General features: G+C 37.7%; 1 protein-coding gene across 4 annotated transcripts in view; it reads right to left on the bottom strand.

Annotated features, from left to right (window-relative positions):
* CDK14 (cyclin dependent kinase 14) overlaps window positions 1–24,386 on the bottom strand; it is a 329,549-nt gene that overhangs the window by 139,402 nt on the left and 165,761 nt on the right. For all 4 annotated transcript variants that reach the window (XM_035319413.1, XM_035319415.1, XM_035319414.1 and 1 more), the window contains 2 exons: window positions 23,883–24,006; window positions 2,901–3,021 (listed from right to left, as the gene is read on the bottom strand). In XM_035319413.1, coding sequence (XP_035175304.1) covers window positions 2,901–3,021; window positions 23,883–24,006 — 245 coding nt within the window. The remainder of the gene's footprint in view (window positions 1–2,900; window positions 3,022–23,882; window positions 24,007–24,386) is intronic.

Genomic DNA, 24,386 nt, shown 5'->3' with positions numbered 1-24,386 from the left:
GAGCTGTTGCAGATAATCCGGCAAAGTATAGAAGTAAAAACCTAAAGCTCTTCTGTCACATACATTTGCTGTAACCTGACTTCTGATATGGCAGTAGCTCAGCCTTTACATAAATTCCTACCATGTGAAAGAAACTGCATTACTAGATTTTTTTTCTAGGGTTTCCATAGTTCACCAGTTTGTATGGGGCAGCAGAATCTTCTATCAGTGATACAAATCTAATGCAGTACAACTTCATTTTGCATTTGAAACAAAACTCACTGCCCTCTGTCCCTGAGCACCTGGATCTTTGTCAGACCTATATGAAGTGTTCTGTACAAGAGGACATAATTTATTGATATTGTTGAGGATGTAATTATTGTGTTCTTCCACAGCATTCTTGCCTTATTTTGAAAGTCCTAAATGACCTTCTTTCCTGAGTCCTTCTTTGATGTTTCCTGCTGCCCATAGGATCATGAAGGCAAGGTCAGTCTGCATTTATAGTAAGTTTAAAATGCTTTTAATTCTCTGCATGACAATTGATCTCTATCTCAGTAATACCACATAGTTTGACTGGACCTTTTAATAGCTCTTTTACTAAAATTGTTTGTTGGAAGGAATGCTAACATATCTATTTTTAAGCTGTTAAACTTTTGGGTGAACTACTTTTTTCATGGAAAAAGTTTCAGTAAGAATCAAAAATGTTTAAAAATCCTTCATTTGGTTAAAAAAAAAGCCTTAATTTCAAACCGTAATTGTTGCTTGAATTGGTAAATACTAACAGCAAAAAAATCTAATGCCTACTTTGACTAAAAAGCATGTTTTTACTTATAGAGTAGTTTACTCTGATAAAGCATTTAAAATTTTTCTTTAGTGGTTTCAATATTTTCTGTCATTGTATTTGTATTTCAGAAGTTCAGACACACACATACACATTTACAAAAAGATGTGTGACTGATAAACTGAGCACATGCTGACTGAGCTATAAGAAGATGAGCAGAAAGAACTATTTATGTCTACCTCCTATTACCCTGAGCAAGTTGAGCTTATTGCTGAGAACGTCAGAGGTGTATCTGGGATGACTGCAAAACGTCAGGAGCAGATGGGATGCAGAGATTGCATGCAGTCTGTGAAGACATCAGGTTGAACTGATCTTTGGGAAAACAGGACAGTTTTAGCACAGATGAGAAGTTGAGATGCAGGGAAAAGTGATTTTAGATCTGGGAGGTAGAGAGTGATTTGAAGAAAACCAGACAGTAGATACAGATGCTGCCTTTTCCTCTCTGCAGTTGCAGTATCACAAGGTTCACATTTGGAGATGTTTGTTCACCCACCCTTTCCTGCCTCTTGATAAACCAACCCTGCTGCCAGAACCCCAGTTATATTAAATGTTCCCTTCAGCATTAGATATTCTATTATTTATTCACTGTAACCTCCTCAACTGATACAATCCCACTGCTTCTAACGCCTGCCTCTAGGAGTCAACACTTATAGTGCTTCAGGGCAAGAATAGATTAGATTTCCAGGAAAACAGAGCTTTTATTCCACAGTCTCTGACCTCACCTACAGGAACAAACACAAGTTCATCATGCTTAGTTCCTTTCCTCAACAAAGAAAATACTCTTGCTTGGTCAATGGTTTCAGTACTACTAAACAGTTCAAGATTACATTGACAAATAATATGTATCCATTGTTAAAGCCTGTGTGAAAGACATACGGTCTTTTTTATCTTATCTTACAGTTACCTCTAGATTTTAACATCATCATAATTCTAAATTTAGGCTGCACAGATTAAACAAAGTACTTCAGCAAGCTACAAAACAAATCATTATACTTTTTTAAAACTTGTTCACTACATATTTTTTCCTCAAAATAGAGGAGTTCTGTAGATCGAAAGGATTAAATATACATTCAAAACAAATTAACTTATTCCACGAGATGAGACTTTCTTGATAAAGAAATATATTCTTCTTCCAGATTTCTGTTTCTTGAATCAGGCTGCATTGCTTCTGCCAATAAAGTTGATGCTCTAACTAACAGCAGAATGTGTACAGATTACAGAGGTTTGTGACCTCCACCTTGGTCTCTTAACAGTCAAAAAGCCACACACACCACCTTCGCTCAACACAGGATTAAACAATGTTATCAAAAGCAAGGTGTTGTGTTCTTTACGTAAACTGTTCTTTTAAACCTACAGGTCTAAACAAAACCTGTAGGTTTGAAGGAAAGTTGTCCAGCAATGTGTCACGTACTGATTTACTGCTAGAGCAGATTAAGAAGAGAGGCTGTATTTTTGCACCCAGAGTATCTTGGGTCTGTCCTTGCTACAGCTGGGAAGATCTGATGGGCATGGCAAAATTGGGCAATCCAGTCACAAATGCAGTGCTCTAGCCACCGTACGTTTTAGCTGTTTTTGCTAATATCATATTAGCCACCATGTACTGTATCATGCATTCAGGGCGAGCAGTTGTTTGCCAAGGAACAGCAATCAACAGCAACACATCCAGTCTCTTGAAAAGCACTACTGGCTCTGCTACTGCTGTACCAACACGAGGTACCCAAGCTGTGGGTTGTAGGAGGGGATTCAGGCTGCCTTGAGAGGTTGTGGAGTCTCCTTCTCTGGAGATATTTAAGGCCTGTCTGGACGCCTACCTGGGCAGCCTGCTCTGAGGAACCTGCTTTGGCAGGGGGTTGGACCGATGATCTTTCGAGGTGCCTTCCAACCCCTGAAGTTCTGCGATTCTGTGATTCCTTTAAGGAAATAACTGAGTCAACCACACCAAGATTACTACACATGAGCTATACTATTATAACTTGAAGCTTTAACTATACCACTGATCATGCCACATTTGTTTTACATATCTAAACAAAATCAGAGCTAGAACACCTACACATAACCTCAGTAAAGATGCTATACTGACCACATATCAAGGCAGGTGGAATATTCTGTTGATCCCAAAAGGACATCTGGAGGTCTGTACCATAGGGTTACCACTTCATTAGAATATGTATGGCTGGGAACTGATTTAGCTCTTGCAAGACCTGTGGGGTAAATACAAAGAAATTAATAAAAACAAAATGAAGAAACTGTTTGCTGTATGGTTTACAATACTAAAAGGATATGTGAGCTCACATCATATAACTTGATGTCATATTGCAAGTGTTTTTTTCTTCTAGTATTGAAATATGTTGCTTAATGAAAGGACATGGTAGCATCTATCATCTAATACCTGGCTAAAAAGAGCTGTGATTATTATGAAGGAATAATAAAATATGATTTTCATACTGACAACCACAGACCCAGGAGAGATGCAAAGATACATTGTGGTATACCTAAATGAAAGACAAATAAATAAAGTTGTTCGTTTCCATTAACTACTCATCCTCGGGCATCAATAGTCTTTCATTTCAGTGTTATTCAGAAAAAAAAATGGAAAGGAAACTCCCAGATGTATAGTGACATACTTGAGATTTATTTTTTTAGGGGAGCCTAAGAAAACCTTCCACAGTTTACATTGCAAACCCTAGTCTGCTTATTCAAATTTATATCTGAAAGCAGTAGAAAAACTCAGACATTTCCATTCAAATAAATATTAATATTGCTGTAATACATCAGAAAATGGTATGTGCAAAATTATTCTCTCTCAACAAATGTATGTTGGCAGTGCAACAATCTCAGAAACAGAAATCATTTCTATGAAATCTGTGACCTACTAAAGATATACTATTTACAATAATTGTCTTTCAAGCTTGTCACTCAGTTAAAATAATTCACATAACTGCATAAACATATATCTCATGTAAAATTGGAAAGATTTTAGGAGAGATCCTCATGTGCTAAAAACAGCAGTAATGAGCAAACTTTTCTAACAGTTCTCCTACAACAGCCTCACTCATCCTGGGACTGCAAAAAAAGATTTTCAGGACTTTGGTGCCTGTTCCCATCATGTGCCTGCAAATACCTTTTCCTTTAATTTGTTCCTTCTTACTGCCTTGAGACTATTCACTCCCTCACTGGGAACACTGGACAAGTAACAGAAATCAGAACACACCACTGCTTTATGTCTTCCTAAACAAAGAACTATCAATTTCCCTTTCACACAAAAAATGAACTTACTAAAACAGAAGGTCGTGTCCTACACCTCACAGAAACCACAAAGCAGTCACTCCAGAAGAAATATGCAACATGAGAATTCATATAAAAGTGAAGATGAGAGTCCTTTGCATCTTTATTCTCAATACATTGGAGAAACTATTTAAGAGCAGTTAATCTCAGTGAATACATCTCCATAGTAATTATGGCAAATCTTGCCAGTAGATTGCATTATCAGCTGATTATAGCAATTAGACCAGTGTAGGGGAATAATTTGACTTGTATGCCAAAAATTCTTTGAAAAAAATCAAATAAAAATAATCTTCTTTTTCTTCTTTTTCATCCAGCTTTCAGACTTCCATCCCCTTTACATTTGTTCACTTGGTCACCAGCTTGACCAACACTTGGTTCAAGCAGACAATTCAAGGTTGGGAAATGCAGCACAACCCCAAAGAGGAGAGGTAACCTCACACTGTCTGCAGTACCTCTGATCAACGTTTTTGCTTCTACAAGCAAACCAGCAAATGCGCTAACTGATGAATAGTTCTTCTTCCTAGCACAAATATTTGGAAACAAGCTTCAGTTTCTGAGCACTCGCACCCCAGATGACCAATCTGAAGCAGTACTCCCCGAAGGTGTGAATCTGGATTTGCTATTATTAAGCTAAATAAGAATGATGAAAGGATTTGAGAAGCCTGGATGGTGAATGTCCTCATCATTCTCTGCCTGGCTGATCCTCCCTTCTGGAATCCCTTCACTGTTGCCTACAAAGACTGAAATTGCTTGCAAACTCTTTCCTCCCTAATCTTCCTAGCTTTGGTAGGAGAAAAGGCCCAGGAAGGCAGTGAAAAGGAACTGTTAAGAAGCCAGCAATGTCAGGTGATATGAAGAAAACTGGCAAAAAGTTTTAGACTTTGTGTGGTGATAAAGAAATGCAGGTCTCCATGACACAAAGTGCTTCACCCACAGACTCAAGAAATCTCCCAGATAGGGAGGAATAAATAGCTAACTTGCCATACCAGAAATCATACTGCAAACAATACAATAATTGTGCTTGCCAGCTAATTTCTGACACCTTGCTGTCCAAGAAAAAGCTTTGCAAGTGCTGTAGCCAGCCCAAGTATGTCTTTCCTCTTGTTCTGCAACCATCCAGCAAGAATCCCGCCCTCCCATCCGGTAGGAACTGCTGACCATCCTGTTTCCTCAGCTTACCACCTCTAGATCTCCTTTACCTCTAATCTGGTCCAGGCTAACTAAAATCCATCAAATTTTCAAAGCATGGCCCTTTTTGGCTAATCCCATGTGGTTGGACAGCTAAATGTTTTTCTTTAATCTGCTTTTCATTGCCAAAACACCATGAAAGCCTCACTCAACGTTAGCTGCTACATCTGGTTTCTCAGTTATAAGAGGATCATTACTGGAAAGGAGAAAGTTATTAGCAAAACTTCAATTTGTAAGTACAAGTTGAAGCCATACATTGACATCAAACAGCATCAGTGCACCAAGTTTAAGGTTTATGGGTCCAGGCCATATGTTTTATGTAGTGGCCAACTGGTTTCCTGCTTGTGCACTTAACACTACTTTGCAGAATAAATGGCCAAATTTAGCAGAACAGAACAACCCACAAAGGATAAAATTTGGCATGGGAAGATTTGGAACAGTCCCTCTGTTTCAGTCAATAGCTCCTCTAGTGCAGAATTCAAAGGTCCTAAATTAGGCTAATGCCTTGGAGGAGCTTCTTTGTCTCTGGAAGGGAACAAAGTTTGCTTTTTCTGAAGAATGTTCTGTGTAAATAAGGCACTTCCAATTATGAGCACTTTCATTTGAAGATTCAGAATTAATGTAAATGTCTCTCATCACACTTGAGGCATGAAAATATCCTCATCTTTCAAATACATTTACAGTTTAAAAGCAACACTGTCTCTCTATATATACATGTATAAACACTAACAAGACACTGCATTTCTTATTTTGATGTTCCAGATGCGAACAGTTGACAGTTACCAGTTGTTTTTTCCAAATATTCTTCTACAGGAAAAAAAGATGCTATGTATTCCTTACCCTTTTGCACCTCCAAATATGCTTACTCATGCAAAATTTATTTAACCACATCCTTCAGCTGAAAGAAAAGTGAAGGGTAGGATTAATTAGCACAGCATGTTCGATCACTTTCTTTAAGGGTTCCCTGTCTGTTTCCATGGTTACTCTACAGGAAGAGTGACAATCTCTTTAGAAAAAGACAGAGCTTATGGGCGATCATCAAAACTCCAAATCTTAATGGATGGTGTGAACAAAAGTCAAAAGGTAAATGACGAGATCACCAGGTGAGTACACAGCATTTACATACTGCTGTTTGCACACTTTTTGCCTGTGATGGTACAGTGGTGGTGTGCTGACAGCTGGTGAACTCCTTTCCACATCCTACGTCTTCCAAAAGATAAAAGGTCAACACGCGTCCCGCTGTTACAGCCTCATTTGGAAAGGAGGAAGCCAAGCGTAAGGCACAGCTATTAAAAAAGTCAGGTTGCATCAGCCCTGCTGCTTGTAATTATGGCAAGAACAGACACTGGTTAACGTTCTCCAGGCAGTTACTTCTATGGCCATTATTTATCCAGACTGGAAGAAGAAACTGTTCTCACACATCACACGCCACAAGGCTTCCCCAGCATCATCTACCTGTGCTGTGCCACGAAGCACAACTTCCTTTTAACTCGTTCAAAACCTCAGGATATCCTGCAATGCCCTTTATTTAAAGCGCAGGCTGACCAGTGATGAAGGGCCGGGCCGGGCCGGGCCACACAAAGACCACCAAGTCCAACTTGCCGACCACTTCAGGGCAGACCACAAGCTGAAGTGTATCACCGAGGGTACTGTCCAAACGTCCCTTGAGTGCTGACAGGCACAGGGCACCACCCGCCTCTGCAGGAAGCCCGTCCTGGTGTATGACCACTCTCATGGCACTGACATTTCTCCTCACACCCAGCCTGGCCCTGCCCTGGCGCAGCTCTGTGCCCTTCCCACACCTGCCATCACTCACCAGGGAGCAGAGGCCGGCATCTCCCTCTGCACCTCCCCTCCTCGGGAGGCTGCCCAGAGCTTATGTATGCGTCTTTAACATATAAAAACTCCTTCTGCCTCAAACTCTGAATTATATATATATATAAACTCTGAATTATATATATATATATATAAAGGCAAGAAGATATTTCCTTCTGTGGTAAACACAATTTTCTCTGCTTTGTCTGGCTCTATCTTTTATCTCACACCCAGAGGTTGTATCTGATTTTACCTAGCATCAGTTATTGACATAACACACTGCACTGATTTATCACCGTAATTTTTTTTTTAATTGTATTTGGCTTTTAAAAGAGGCAGTAGCTATATGCAGACACAAGACCTGTTCAATACACACACCTTTGGCTATGAGCATAAATATTAATATTTGATATCTCTTTAGCTGCAGGATAGCTTTCTAGTCAAGTTCATATGACAACCAGGAAGCCTTTGTTCACAGTGAGCATCATTCTGCAAATGAGAAAACCAGCCACGACTGCAAAAATGAGGGCTTGCCAAGAATGCGCATTGTTCCATTTTCCATTATACCTTAAATGTAATTATTTGTTTACTATTTTTATTTAGATATAACAAAAAGAGCTCTAGTGAGGCATATTGCAAACAAACAAAAAAAAGATATTTTTTTTCTGTTTTTCCTTGATTCAGATTCTTTCATACTTCCTTTCTTAGATTCATGTTTATTTATTTTAACAATTTACCTAGATTTTGAGGTAAATAGCTTATAAAACTATACCCATTATTCAGTAACTATATTAAAATGTTATTAATGCTGTCTGTTGTAGATCATGAATTGTCAAGTTCACATAAACTACTTATCCAGCTACTTATTTTCCAACAGAGGCATATTTATTCAGTGAATACCTGAATGGCAACAAAACTGAAGTAAAATGGTTGGAAAGGCTGCCACTATTTTGACAAAGCAGTCAGCTCTCTACTCCAGAAGTCAGTTCTTGGCAAGGAAAAGTGTGCTGCAGCGTGTAGGTCCCTCTGCTGTCTACGTGAACATAACTACCCCTAAGCTGTAGCTTTATCAGAGTAGCTGATTTAAATTCCTTACAAATATGATAAATTGCCTACAATATTCCTACGTCAGAGTCCTAATGCAGACACCAGATTATGGTAGTGATGTTCATTTACAAAAGTTACCCACTATTAGGGAGAGCCTAATCAGGTTCCCCTGTTAATATTCCCCAAAGGCACTTGGACAATGACTGTTCGTCCAAAGCAGAGCGCGTGAGTCAACCTTCAAGAGACAGACAGCAATAAGTAAGGCAAAAGGCATGTGATCCTGACAGCCTGCTTTTTCCAGGAGTATCATTTGGTCTAATAAAAGATGATTTCTCCCTGCAAATCTTATCTCGTGTATGCTGTCAGATAATCACTTACAATAATGTAGATGATAATTATTCTGGCCTTTGAAAGGGACTCGATTATCAATTTGACAAACCCAAGTTACAAAAGGGAAGACAGAGAAATATTTTTTTCTGCTAACAGGAAGTAAGAATTTAGCCCCAATTAAAAGTGTTTTTCTTTTTTCAACAACTCCAGCATCATGTCTTTTGACTGCCTCCCAAGCCACCCAAAAGCTCATAGGCAGTGGAAAAGTGGGATAAGGAAAAGAGCTCAGCTGTTGGTTGTATATTAAAGACCTCTTTGATTAATTTGACTGAAAGCCATCCTAACTATAAAGCTGGTTATTCCTCTGCTTTAAAATCCTTATAAAAACTTTCTGACACATTGAAAAAGCCTACTGATGCTGAACATGTACCATGACTGCCAAATTCATTCATTCTCCATTAGCAGAAAAGAACACACAAATAATTCTGTTCCAGTCAAAAAGTAGGTGGCAAGGAAGTGCAAAGGAAATGCATGTTCCATTTTCAACACAGTGAAATTATACGTATCCCCATGACCTTCTGGGTCAGCATGAACATGTTCAAATTGCCTCTCCTAGTCTAGAAGCAGAAAAATAATGGTGTGGGCAAAAAAAAAAAAAAAAAAAAAAAAGAATCCACACTGTAAACATGCACACAGCCATGACAGCTAACAGAACTCAAGAACAGCAAGCAATTTCACATCAAAGATAACTTCTGCATTAATGAGAAGACCTGGATTCATTATGAATATGGGATACGTGCCCACGATATTTTAACAATTGACTGATTCAAGTCTTGCTTTCCAGTTTCTGGATTTTTACTTAATGATCCTCATTTTGTTGTCTTGCAGAAAAAAAATCTGTATGAAAAACGATGACCTCTCCTCCTAACAACATCCCAGCACGAACACACCACTTTGCTAATAAGGCTGTAAGTGAAAATATCAGAATTGCTCATTCCAGTTATTAGGTTTGAAGCAAATAGTTAACAATGCCTGAACAGATGGTTTTAAATTGGTAAAATCTGCAAAGGACGGGGAGGAAGTTCTAGAAAAGACAAACAGGCAGAAAATACTTCTCCACTGAAAATGAGAGGTAACATCAGAATATTTCAATACTCCCTAAGAAAAGAGAAAACTGGGAAGCAGCTACAAATCAATGAGCACAGCACTGGGGAGCAGTTTGAGTTTAGAATAGAATAATAGTGTATATATATTCACATATATTCATGGAATTTTAAGACATATGAAGAATGATCTAGCCGAAGACAAGAAACTTAACAGACTACTTTCATACATTTTTGAGGAATAATGTTCTCATTATCTTTTCCTAACAAACCAAAGGAACTCAGAAAAGAAAAAAGTTAAGTGGTACAGACCATCGGGGAAACTGTTCTATGGAGACAAAGCGAGAACTATGGATGTACAGTTTGATGAAGTGTAATAGCTCACCAAGCACTGGCCACAGAAGTCAACAACTCACTGCAGTGCTATTAAGTTAACAATTGACTGTGTTCCCCATCTGCAAAACTAAAAGCATGACTGGAAGAGCCAATTTGGCATTACTCCATCTGGAGTCCAAGTAAAAATGAACCAATCTTCATCAGCTGGTATCTTGATAACTTATCACTTGATAAAATGCAGTACTTGACATATTGCATGAGACAGGCTAAATAGGACATACTGGCAAAGAAATAAATAAGCTTGCTCTGTGCTGTGCAAGACTTATATTAGCAGAAAATCATCATGTAGATGAACTGCCTTCCCCTTTGTTGAGGTGCTAAGGGGACTGAACACACACCAGATTCAATCCCTCTGTATACAAGACAGCAGTACCATTTAAATCCTCCTACTGCAACGCTTCATTAAATCTGACAGCTGAAGAACTGTTAAATAAGCACGTTTTGTTGCTAGTGTAGTGATTCACAGTCATCCAAACAGAAACACAAAAGCTAAGTTTCACTGAAAGTTTTATATTTGAACATCTAATCCCAGTTTACACTCAGATAATTTTGTTTCTTCAAGGACTATACAACAATGAACCTGAGAAGGTGATGCCACAGCCAACACGTACTGCTTTTCCCACTAGCAAGGTCCACGACTCAGTGCAATGATTCTGGAGAGCACCAAAAAACCTCTAGTCAAATGCAAAGTTGGTTCCATGACTATTAGGATCTGTGGGGTGGTTTATGCCAGTGAAACAATACTATTTTGCTGATTCATCATTTCTAACTTAGAGGTAAAATATCCAGAGAAATTTAATACATAATATGATTATAATGATGTAATATGATATGATATATTTAATATATTATGATATATTTATATAATATAATATATAAATGATTGTAATATGACAATTTAATATGATAATATGTCAAGTAATGTCAGTTAAAAAACTATTTAAGTGACTGTAAATTTACTTACAAACAGGTAAGATCCCAGGAACTAGTCTAGGATAATTTAACAAGAGTGAGGCTACATGAAAAAGCAAGTATTTGAAGATTATTAACATCTACTAAGAAATAACACTTCTGAAAATCAGATCTAATAATTATTTTGATTTATAAATCCAACACCAATAGGGCCATATGACATTACCATGCAAAATCATCACAGCATGGGTATTGAAACGATCACTTCTTACAGTGCAATGTCGGCCATTGCATGAATGGCATAACTCCTCAGCTAACAAATTCACCAGCTCCTGGTCTCAGTGTCTCCGCACTGCACAGACATTGCAATTAAGTTTGATGTGCCCACGTTTCCAGGTAAGATGTCACTGCAGCATGCGCTTCCCTGCTGCAGGACACAGCTGCATTTGTTCCATTACACAGCCTCATCTTCTGAACCACAGCCACCCTGACTGGCACAAATGGTTCTGTAGCAATGATAAAATTTAATCCAGGCTGCTTCCAGGACCCATGACAGACTATTTAGAGAAAACAAAATACTCAGCTAATTATTGGTATTGCTGCAATACATTATATTCTGCAGCTTACATATTTTCTTAGCACGTAAAACACTGTCTTGGCCATTCTGCTGAAGAACTCCAGTACATTTTGCACGTCAGCACATCAGTACATACATTCACATACTAGATAATACACACAGTATCTAAACACACATCTGTCTGCACCGGCAGATGAAAAAAGTCAGAGAAAAATTATCTTAAAACATCAGTACAATACAGTACAAAGCTAACAACACAAAAAAATCTAAGCTATTACAAAGAAGAAAATAACTAAAGCAGACCTAAAGATTTCACTGAATTTATTTTTTTATTTTCACTATGCTTCAAAGTGTGAAAACATTAAGACAAACCACGTAAATATGTTTGCTTCTGTAAAGCAGCATTATAGAGCAACATATTACAAAAGGGATCTCTGGAGTCTCAGATTCACCTGCTCAATCGAATCGCTCCTCAAAACTCATTTAATATCTATGTCATCTTTAATTAGCTGAATCACAAATCTTACAAGGAAATTTTTGTGAGAGACATTCCAATATGTTTAGGTCTAAATGAGTATTTGACTTTACATCAGTAGTCAGGCATCTGTATTCCTGCAGAGCCACCTAATCAGTTCATAATACAATTTTGTCATAGAGAAGAAAGAAATGAAAACAGACTATTTCATTTTTAAAAGTTACATTAGAAAAGCATTAAGGCTGTTCCTTACACAGTATGATTTTGGAAGCACGTAAATGTTGCTCCTGTGGCATCTTTATGTATAGTGATACTGAAATGCTGAAATGCCACCGCCAAGATAGGAAAATCGGAGCTATAGGACCGTATCTAGTGTTATATACAGATGCAACACTACTAAATCAGGGGAATTGCAAATCCCTGTATCATACCTCAATAAAAAAAAAATGAAAAAATATTAGTACTGAAGCTAAACCTTTCCTTTTGCTATTATTTCAGTTAACTTAAGGACTATTGATGTGCTTCTCCGTGAAGTGCTTGATTAAAAACTGATTCTGGATTGCAAGCAAAGTAACCCTAACAGTATTTGATCATAGGCAAAATACTACTGTCATATTATTAGTAACTTTGGAACATTTCATGTTTTACATAAAACACCTCCTATTTCTAGTTTGTATGAACAAATCATAAGTACACAGGTGAGCGCATCTCATTCTGCCAACCCATTCAGCAACACATCCTGCAACCTACACGGCAAAGTTGGCTGTAACCCTCAGCAAAGAACTGTCCAAGTTTCAAGAAGGTAAATTAGGAGGGTACTTTCATAAAGTGCATTTCAGTAAGCCAGTGATTTTTAGAATATTTTTTCCTAAGGCCTAAACACAGTTCAAAGCTGAATCAAATTTTCACCCTGCTTGAAGAGTACAGAACTTACCATCAGCAATTACAGTATTGATATACTGGAAAGTTTTTCCCTTACAGCGCCTCATGCTTGGTACCCGCTTTTACAGTCAATTCAACCTACTACTGTCAATATCTAACTTAAAGACCATTGCAATGAAATATATTTAAATGCGAATATAGCCACAAGAGTGAATACAAGAAAAAAAAAATTGCTCAAATAAGAAGGATGAGAAGTGTGTTCAGAGCTGGGGGTAGGGGTAAAAGAGGTGACACCTGAATATCTTCTTCTCCCATATTTCTAATGCCCCCTGGAAAAAATTACTATAACATCTGATATGTTATATAAGGCATAAAAGCCAAAGATGGGAAAAGCTGAAAGTGACCTGGGAGGAGAGCTTGGCCACCTTGTAACAAGGCGAAGATCTAACCAGACTTTTTCCCTAACATGTAACATGAAAATCATGGAACAGCATTTCCTCCCTGGTACAAAGCAGTCATCAATGTTGCTACCTCACCCAGATCAAATGCTTGTGATTCCTGACCTCCCACTTATACCATCGGTAACTTGGTTCCTGATAGCTTCTGGGTGGGGGTCAGCAGCTACAGCGAAATTCCCCTCTTAATACATGGATAGGAATCATGCAAATAGAAAAAATAGAAAAAAATATTAATATTTCCCAGCACTTCAGAAAGACTGGAAATAAACCCTGCATAAATTATTAAAAACTACCTAGATAAACAGTGAATCTATTGCAGTAAGGTTTTATACCATCTAGGACAAAATAAACCATGATATAGATTACAGGGCAATCATTTCTTGAAAATGCTATCTCAATTATGGAATTATTTCATATCGTGTTAAACAGCACATTTCTCTTAATGAACTGCCATTCTCCTTTCACATTAATCTTTTTCTTTGCATATCAATATTTTTCTTCTGAGTGATGATAGCTTTTTTCTTTTTTAACCCACACCACTTCCCAGTTATCCTTTAATTTCCACATAGCTGATTATTTCCTGTGTAAAATAAATCTGCATAACTATTAACACGTCAATGAAATTTAAATGATTACAATTTGGCATAATTTTCTCCCATTATAATATAGTATGTTCTCCTAAATAAGGAAACATTAAACAAAAGCATAATCAGACCAAGAAGGCCAGCAGGGAGAGTACTAGAGGATCAACCTGGATGCCTATATTCAAAATCTTTACCATGATGCTAGCAGGCATTTGAATATAGCTACACTGACAAAAGCAGTTTGCCATTTTTCAGGCAGGAGGAAAACTCCTAATTAAATATCACCATGGACTAAGACATGAGAAGCACCATTCTGACAAGTTAGCGTGGCTGCAGCTGCTCAACACTTGTGAAAATCTCACGTTACGTATGAAATTTCAAAAACCAGACTAGCAACACAGCCCACCGAGGTGTTTCTCAGTTAATTTCTAAACAGGGAAAGGAGGGGGAAGGTGGCACATCTTAATCCATAAGTCACACTTCTGATTACTTTTCTCATTCCATTTAAAGTGCCACCATTACAGTGACTAAATCAATTCCTCCACTGATATTTTTTCCCTGTATCTACAGTATCAGAAGTGAGCAAAGAAACGTTGGAAAAATAAAACGGGCCTATAGCCACAGTATTTACTAGACTACAGAGTGAGGCTATAGAAGAAGCAAGATGTGTAGGAAGAGAAAACTGACATGAGATCATAGACACATGACTAAGTTTTTTGTTGTTGTTGTTGTTGTTGTTGTTTTTTCAATGAAAGCAAAAAGCTTGTTACTGCTGCCCAGATTTTAAATACATCTACAGATTCCTTTGGCTTGATGGGCCTCTCTTGTGGTAATAGTGACTGTGGTAATAATGCAAGATCACAATCAGCACTGAGCTAGCCACATTACGGATGACATCCAAATCCCACATTCTTCCTAAGCACAAAACAGTGAAACAGATTTTCATCACAGTTGTTTTAATGGTGTCATAACCAACTTCCTTTATTGCCCTTAATGGATAATTAAGATGCTTTTCTCCTATTTAAAGGCTCAATATATCTCTAACTTGTAACAATTGGAAACTGGATTGAACCCTAGGTAATCTGAGATGCTTTTAACAGGGGACTCATTTAGTGACTCAAACCAATCTCCAGCTCCTTATTGTTTTAAAAATAAATTATTATTTTTTCCTTGTCAGCCAAGAATCCTACACAGTGCTTCTCAGTGGGAAGAGCTCAAGTTACAGTATCTACTTATTGCTACAGCTGAAAAGATGGGTATTTTTTCAAGAATTTTAATTTCAACAATTAAAAAACAATCGGTGGAGACTGACATGGACAAAAAAGTCCAGTTTGTCTCCAAACAACTGATGTCGAATCTATTTGTTTTTCATAGGCCAGCAAACCCATTTTCCAGCCATAAGATACTCTTCCTGCATCGACTCTCACAATGGCAATTTTTAAATTAGATTTGCCTAATTCCTCAATAAACCCATCAGATCAATGAAACAAATTAGACTGAGGTCCACGATGGGAACAGCAAGCTATGAGAAGCAAAAGGCATTTGCACAGCACTGGACCACAAATTCTCCTCCATTTTAATCTCTAAAACAACACACAAAAGAATTCATCAGCCGAAGCACCAGAAATCAAATCTACCTCTTTGCACTGCTGTCACTTGAGATTTTGTGCCACCTACACGTTTCATCTCACTCCCCATGTTTTCTGGGCAAGATACAAGAAGGTCAGAAATGCATCAAGTGAAGCCATGGCTTCTGGGAGACGAGAGGAAGGAGGCAGCTTTGGCTATTCCCCGACAGCAGTCAGTTGTACTATTAGAAACCAAGAAGAACTGGGGGTGGAGGGACAGCTTGTCATCTGGGGGAAGCAAATAACTAATATAGCAGCTTGGAAAGGGTCTCTGGGTCCACAGCACCCACGGCCTCTGCAGCCTACAGCTTTAATCCTTCCTCCAAGACAACGTATTTGAAGGTCCCCTGGCTACCAATGAACTTAGCTCCTGAGCTCTGGGATCCCTTTCTCTGGTTCCAGAAAGCAATGGGCCCATAAGGCAATTTTCACTGAGTTGGTAGCATGCATTAAAGGTTACACCACGCCAAATGTACACCAGCTGCTCTGCTGCTTCAGGCCTCAAGCCCAGGTGTCGAAGTGAATAGTACTCTCAGCTTCTGCTCTCAACAAAAAACACAGTGTTACAGTTAGTTATAGAAATAACTCTATTTTCTAAAGACCTGCAAGCTAACTCAAGCTTGAGCATCTTAAGATTTCACTTTCCAGGTTCCTACTTCCTTTTTTTCAACTCACAACATTGTGAACCATCTTCATTACTTGCTATTTAATACAAATGTTATCAATGCCCCTCAAAGAAACCTATTACTGACCTTCCCTGGGGCTATGAGAACAAATTCTTCAGGCTTCCAAGGCTATTATTAGAGGTGACCAGGCCACACATTGGGGAACAACAACCTCTCATAGGAATATGTTAAAGAAATGCCTTTTCCATTCTCTGTTCATTTCAGACTGGGTATTTGAGGAGTCAGTGAACCTACATTTTGGGTATGCTGGTTCCCTTCATCATCATCATCAGCCTTTAATTAAAACATTCAAATGCCTTCCATGATTTCTCCAGCCCTGGCACAGCCTGTTCCTGAAGCAGCAGGGGTTTGTGGTGGGTCAGCTACCTCCAAAGTGACCCAGGTCATTCCTACAGCTCATCCATCCTCAAACCACACGACTGCAGCTACCCAGCCTGCAGTTTCCTAAAGCCAGGACGGTTAGAGGTTGCCAGCCCACAGCTAGAGACATTCCTTAAGGAGTTTTGCAAACAATTGCACCAAGCATCACTGAAAATGGAAACTTCCAGCACCATGACAACTCCCTATACTGGTATCTTCAAGAATTGATGCTCTGTGGACCATTCATGCAGAAAAACATAGCAGTCATTCATGTGAGCAATCTTTTATGCTATCCAACATTTCATATGAATGCATATAAAAAAATTCCTTATGGGACTGTTACTGTGAAAAAGAAGAACTATGTTTTTCAAGTTATCAACATAGCTTTAATCATCTTAACAGTAAACTAACTATACAGCAATAGTTTTGTCCCTCATGACATATCTCTAACATGCTCCCTGCAGTTAAATCTGTATGGAAATTCATGGAAACATCCTCTTTAATGTTCAGCTGCAGTTTTAAACTGCAACTCTATGGAGTATAATTCTCTTTATTACAAACCTCAAGCCTCTTTGCTCCTGTTATCTATTATCAATCATCCTATATATCCAAAAGGATGCAAGGCTCAATCATACCTATTTGATACTGTCTTTTCTTACATCACAAGGTTTTATATCAAGAACATTCTGAAAGTGTAAGGCAGTATTTCCACCACGATGCAGACCTCCTGCAGCTCCTTACTCATCCAAGAAGATCCCAAAAGATAACAAAAAGCTGAAATGAAAGGCTTTACGGTCCATGTTATTTGGAAGACTAAAGCAAAGAAATTTCCATGAAGATTCTTCTGCCATTTTTCTCTCCAAACCCCACTCCCACAGACAAGAAAGAGCAACTGTCTGACTGCAGGAACAAGCCCCGGAGCATTAAAATACCTACTTCCTGATGTTCTTTCACACTCAACTTGCAACACTAGAACTCTTTGGGGCATTACCACAGCCTGAAGCTCGTTTAACAGAGTGAAAGTAAGAAGAATCAGTGCAGGGAAGGGGGTGAAGGGGCAATTTCAATGCAAGCCTTACAAAATGTAGTAAAAAAATTAATAATGTTAATAAATCAATCAACAAGTTTTCCTATCCTTTCAAATTACAGTCAAGCTAACAGTACCTTCTAGACTTTCTCTTTGACACTTTGAAATTGTATTTTGCAAATCTGCCTCTTGGGTACCTGCATAGTCACAGCCATACACTGTGTCTTGGAGCCATGGCATAGCAAAAAAAGTCAGTGTACATGCTAAAAAGAATGGCACCCCAATTAAAAGACATGATTACATAAAAGAACTTTGCACTTGAGAAAATTGCACAGTCCAAAATGCAGACCAAACAGATCTTCAAAATTCTCAACCACACAACTTGTACAGTTCACCTATACTGCAGGCCTAGCAGAAAAGACAAATGGGAAAAGTGGCTGCAGGGAAGTTTCACCAACAAGAAATCCCCTGAAATAAAATTCCCAGCGGCATGTTGATCAACTAACAAATAAAGCAGGACAAGAGTCTTAATAATTTGGCCATTTTCTCTCACAGTGTCAGCAGTGCTATGACTGCTTCACATGCAAGCCAAGCTCAAATGTTTTGTTCCATACACCTATGATGCCCTGAGGAGTTTTTCAATACATCAGCAAGTGACATGCAATGTGCCTGCCCTCAAAAGTTTCCTAACTGTTTTATCTGAAAATTTAGAATAACAAGCAAGTATAACATATATTTTTTCAAGCCAGAGAGCACAACATTTTTCAAACTAAAGAATATGTAAGAGAAAACATAATATGATCAGTTTAAAGGTCCACATTGTTCCTAGAAGAGCCAGAATATTGGGCTTCTAACTGAAGTTTGGGGACAGAGAATAAGAAACAAAACACAGAAAGACAAATCCTTCCTGGAAAGTCCCACCTGGAAAGTAGGATCCACTTCCCATTTCCTACCTGATTGCTATCAACTATTCAGAGACTTTGAGCTGTAGTTTAAATGTAATAATCTGGATGTAAGCATAACTGATTAGACAATCTTGATTTATATTGGCATACACAATAACTAAATACTAACAGCAGGTATTGTGTGTAGGAGGACTTGCTCCATCATTTTCCCATTCCTGGGACCTTCCTCCCCAGACCAGACCTTCCTTCTTGCTCTTTCTGAAAACAAGTACAATGTTCACTTTCCCCCCGTTATTGGAGACCTCCCCCAGTTGACACAATCTTTCAAAGATGATAGAGGGCAGCCCCACAATGACATCAGTCATCTTTCCCAGTACCCTCAAGAGGTCTCGTGTTTGGACCCATGAACTTGCATGGGTCAAGATTTCTCAAAAGATCCCTGACTCAGTTCTCTTCCACTCATTCTTCATCTCCCTGAACCATGTCTCTGATAACAAAGGTTTGTGAGATTTCATTTGTGAAGACCGAGACAAGGATGTCATTGAGCACATCAGCCCTATCTGCGTCTGCTGTGACGACCTCACCTGCCCCACTTAGCAAAGGGCCTACATTTTCCACAACCACTTACTCCTTCTCTCCCTCATGCTCATCCAGCATCTTTCATTTTCCTCCTCAACAGCCTGTTGTTGCCTGCCTCCTCTTTTGCCCCAACTATTTTCTTCCCAGGTGCCTTAAACTCCTCACAGATGGCAGAGCTGCTGCTATCCAGGACCTTTCAACACTGTAGGCCCTCCTGCCTAAGTGGTCACTCAGAAGCACCACCATGCTGAAGAGTCAAAGATAATGTGCCTGGCAGAGCTTGTCTGTTCCTCTAGTGTTGTCATCTGTATTTGCTTCTCCAGTCTTTCGTAGGTATTTTTTAGAAGTTTGAAGTCACACTTAAAAATAAGAGATCGCTGAAATGACAAGTGGTACTGGTTATAATATGTACCTAATATATAAATAAAACAAAGAATTCTTGAATGATTGTTCAATATGAATTCAAATTACATACTTCCTTAGAAAGGTATTCTGCTTAGAATAATAATCACCTGATTGCAAGTAACTCTTGGAAGAAAATAAAAGACGTTCTTAGTGTTCAGTCTTTGGGTTCATGCTCTTATCCACTGCTGTACAGCCATTTGACACTCTAAAATTAATATAAATGCATTTATTCTAGAAACACACCTTGCTTTTAAAGCTGCTAAATGATTTTCATAAACAAAGGCTCCAAGGTTTTTGTTGTTTTTGTTTGTTTGTTTGTTTGTTTGTTTGCTAAGTCAATACGCATCCAAAGGCCAAATAAATACATCTGTGAATATTGCACAGAAAAATTAAAAGTGAAGAAATAACTAACCAAAGCCTAAGCAACAGTTATGCAGCCCAGTCTGTGTGGCGGCTAACATCCAGCACAAGGCTCTGTTCATTTAAGTTTGTAATTGCTTATGGTGATACTCATTAGAGGTTTATAATACTTTATTTCTACTCAAGACAGACATATGTACAGGAGAAAATAAGCCAAACTACAGACAGCTAGACAAATTCACAGTGCAAGGTCAAAAATAATTCTTGCATTTTATTTAATGATTTCATAAGGAAAATTCCTATATACTTTAATTTCCTCTGGAATTTTAATTAGATTGAAGAAAAAAAAAAAAAGAATGCAAGAATAGAATTCAAGGACTATTTTTCAGAGCAACAATTATTCAAGAAGTAGTCTTCCCTATTATATCTTCTCAAGAAAGCCATTTTTTATACCTCATCAATTTTTAATTTGATAAAGTCTCTGTGTTCTGTTATCCCTTTTCAATTTACTGCCGAGTCTTCCCATAAATGTTCATTTCATAGCAGCTATAGCACAACGAACAGTAAAGCAAACTCCCGTTCATCTGAACAAAGGCACTCCCACACAGTGGAGTATCTATGTCTGGGAGCTGTGCTATAGAAAAACACATGCCCACGGTTATTCAAAGATTCCACTTCAGCTGCAATGCAATGCACTGGCAGGCATGAATAGCCTTTCTTTTACCTTGTTTATTCAAGAACTATGATCTACTGCAGCCTGCTTTTAAGTATTTGATATCCCACACTGAGGAGATTAAATAAGCCTGATACCAAATTAAAAACCTTCGGCCAAGCTGTTGATTTTTTATAAACATATGAAACAAAATCTGAAGGTCTTGTCCTTAGAGACTAAAAGGCCTTTGCTCTAGGATTTTATATTTATTGTGCTAGCAAAGTCAACACTATCTCTGTCAGAAACTGATTTCATGATAAGTTCTCTTCTGCCTTGAGTGAATTCTAAAACAAAGCACCCATTTCTCTAATTTCCATACCACTTCTCATGTAATTAATCAAAAATATAATCTAAATCAACTTCCTTTCCAAACCATTATCATGAATTAGTCATTTGTGGAAGAAAAATGTAAAGAGAAGCAAGACTGTGTCTTACATCTTGTTTAAGAAGAGTCTTTCATACTGGGAAAGTGGAAGATCAGCTCTAACAGTACAGTGTTTCAATAGATAAACATGCATTCGTGAACATGTATGTGTGCATGCACACGTATGTGTGCGCTCTCATTTCTCATGCCTCCAGTGAAAGAGGTCACAACCCTTCAAACTTTAACCTCATCACATCTAATTTTTCATCTTGTTTCTGGGAGAAATTTAACCCATCTGGTTTTGAATTTTACAAGTTCATTAGCCATGAAAGAAAATACAGCTTGAAAAAAAAAATGGAGTCATATAATCTCTTCTCAGTAAATAAGAGAGGGTTATGCAGGTGTTTCTGTTACATTGAGACAGACTTAGAACAGGAAAAAAATCCCCACTATGTTATACATTCACATGCCTATTACTTGGTATTTCTTTCTGGTTTTACTTATACACCTTTATTCTTAATTTCATAATAATACATAATGGTCAATCTTTAATTCCTGTCCACACAAAGCTGAGAAAATATTGCCTTTGATGTCGGCAAAAGAACATTAGCCTCGTGCTGCACTGAGGTACAAAAAAGTCCTCAGAAGCAAGAACTCCATTTCCTACTACAACAAGGTGAAAGCACATAGGGAACATAAATGTCCCAAGCTTTCTTATATTCTACTGAACATCAGCCAACACAACCAGTGGTCAGTTGTACATCTGAGCTGGACATCACATTGACCAGTTCACATTTCCAACAAAGAATTTAGCAGTGCTGGAGAAAGGTTTTTTTGTTTGTTTTCTTAAAAACACACCTGAAAAGTTTAAAGGCCTCCTGTCCACAGCCACAAAAGGAAGGTTACTGGACATAACTCAAGGAAAGGGCTGGCTACTGTGGAATTAAGCAAAGGTCACTGAATTTTACAAATTTATAATTTTCTCTTCAGTATTAACAGGTTTTCCAAGGGTTTCACTTAACATTATAATAAAACATGAAGAACCAAGACTTATTGCTCTGATGCTTCATGTTTGTCAAATTGCTTGGATAGAACTTCATTATACCACACACGGAACAGGATTTAACCAACAAATTTAACCAAAGTAGGACTATTAACTTTATTTATTTGAATACTGGTAATATACAGCAATGTCTTGCAGTCCTAGATGAAGATCAGCATCACTATTACACTAACTGATTTATGGGTTATATAAATGGGTTTCTAGCCCAAGAGAGCCAGAGAAACAACTAAAAACATGAAATTATAACAGACTGACTATATATGTAACCAATAGATGATCACTTTTTTATTATTATTACTAATTCATTATAGTTGATTGTTTTCAAGGGAGATATTTTCAAAACATTAATTCTTCTTGAATGACATTTCTCTTTTTTATTTTTTAATAGCTTCAAATTGGACGTATAGCTTGAGGGGTGTGGGAAGAAATAAAGGAAAAAAAAGCATCATATGAGACACTGTACGTAACAAAGGAGTTTGTAAGGTCAGAGTTTTCAGTATCCTCCAAAGCTGGAGCACTGTCATAATAATCTCTTGAAGGATTTATAATATGGGGATATTTGGGATTCAGATAACTGTACAGTGTATTATACACAGCAACAATACAACAAAACTATCTATTTCAAACATTTCAACACCATCAACATAAGACTAATTCATACTTCACTGCAAACAAAAGCACTTAATGATTTGTTTTTTTCAAGTATTTAAGAAATGAAATCTTATAAAAAATACAAGATGTAGGAATGCTTTTTTTAATCATTTCTTTAAGAAACTTTTGGTATCCTCCAGGTTTTGAGAAACAGCCACAGAAAATGGTATGTAAAAATAAATTATTCTTGTTTCTAATACTGTTTCTTTAATCACCTCACAATCAAGTTCTTGTGGAGCGTCCACCTGAATTTCTGCTCTGTTCTCCAGCACAACAAATACATACTGAGCTGTTAATTGCAGTAATACTAATTAAAAGACAAAAAACAGGACTACATTAACAGTGAAATTGCCAATTAGCACATAAGGCTTCCTCATTACTGCTGGTGAATGAAATGAGAAGCCTGATGTGGATAGCAGTCATAAAAATAAAAGACATTTCAAAAAAGCTGATAGGTTGTATTTTCAGTTTACTTCAGAAGTTCTGCTGGAATCAGTAGCTGAGAAGTTGACCTATTGGAAAAAAGAGACATTCCTACAACATTTTCTGAAAATCACTAAAGAAAAATATTGCCATTTGCCATATCTGCATTCATGATGACTTTCAGAAGAAGGATTACATCTCCAGTGTAGCCACTAAAAAGTATTTAAAGATCAAAATTAATATATATATATATATATACATATAAAAGGGCTAACCTTTCAGTGGACAATTTCTCCTGCTTCTATACTTCACATAAGGCTTTTCCCCATAAGGGACTAAGAATGGATGCTGAAAGCAGTCCAGATGATCTTAGTTTCCTTTTATCTTCAGAAAGAATAAATATTCTTAAATCTTTCAGTCTCTTTCAATCAATCATCATTTTATGAAAGTTAATCCTACTTCCAGATCTCCACAACCCTAGAGCTGCTTGCACAAAGTGACTGTGCTCTTCACATATTCTGTATTTCCTCAACTCTCTCTCTCTGAATCACTCTTTTCAAAGGTTCTGAATTTTAATTCAGAGGTCTCATGACAAGTAAAACTGAAATACTTCCAGCATTATTTTCCTGGTGAGAACAGGAGTATGTATTTGTTTCTCACTTGCTGCCTTTTAATCAAGCATTTTGTTGACCATAATCAATTTCTTCGCTCAGGAGAAAAATGTGCAATTATCTACAATGAAGAAGGTGTGTCTAAGGAATAGGGTGGGGGGAAGAGAAATCAATGGAACCATCTGTCTGACATTCCTACAACATTATAAGAGACTTGTAATTAACTGCTTGCCTACCAAAGTCTGCCAGCTTTAACTCCCCCGTGTCACTGATCAGAAGATTCTGTGGTTTCAGGTCCCTGTGCAAAATGTAACGCTGGTGGATGTAAGACAGTCCTCGCAGCAACTGAAATAAAAATAACTGAAAAAGAGGGGGACAAAAAATGACCTCTGTTAATATTTTGCATATAACCACAGCTGATTTCTTAACAATATGCAGGGTGCTTGCATATTGTGGTAGCATTGTGTTAGAATTCCTCCCAAACTGCTTAATTCCCCACCCAAATTGAACACAATGAAATTTCAATCTAAAAAATATGTACTTTGCAAAGACTAACCCCATTCTCCAAGCCCTACTATATTGTAGATTCAATTTGCCTTCTTTAAAAAGAACAAGAGCAATATACCCATGTGCAGAAGGCTTGATTTCTACCAAATTATAATTTTATTCCGTTTACCCATATGGCCTTAGAGATTAGGTGGTAGCCTGAAGACAGATGTGTATCTTCCCTAATTATAGGA

Source organism: Oxyura jamaicensis, chromosome 2 (genome assembly GCF_011077185.1).
Source record: "Oxyura jamaicensis isolate SHBP4307 breed ruddy duck chromosome 2, BPBGC_Ojam_1.0, whole genome shotgun sequence".
Classification (NCBI taxonomy): Eukaryota; Metazoa; Chordata; class Aves; order Anseriformes; family Anatidae; genus Oxyura; species Oxyura jamaicensis.
The sequence above is the reverse complement of the archived record's forward strand: the minus strand, read 5'-3'. Positions and strand labels throughout refer to the sequence as shown.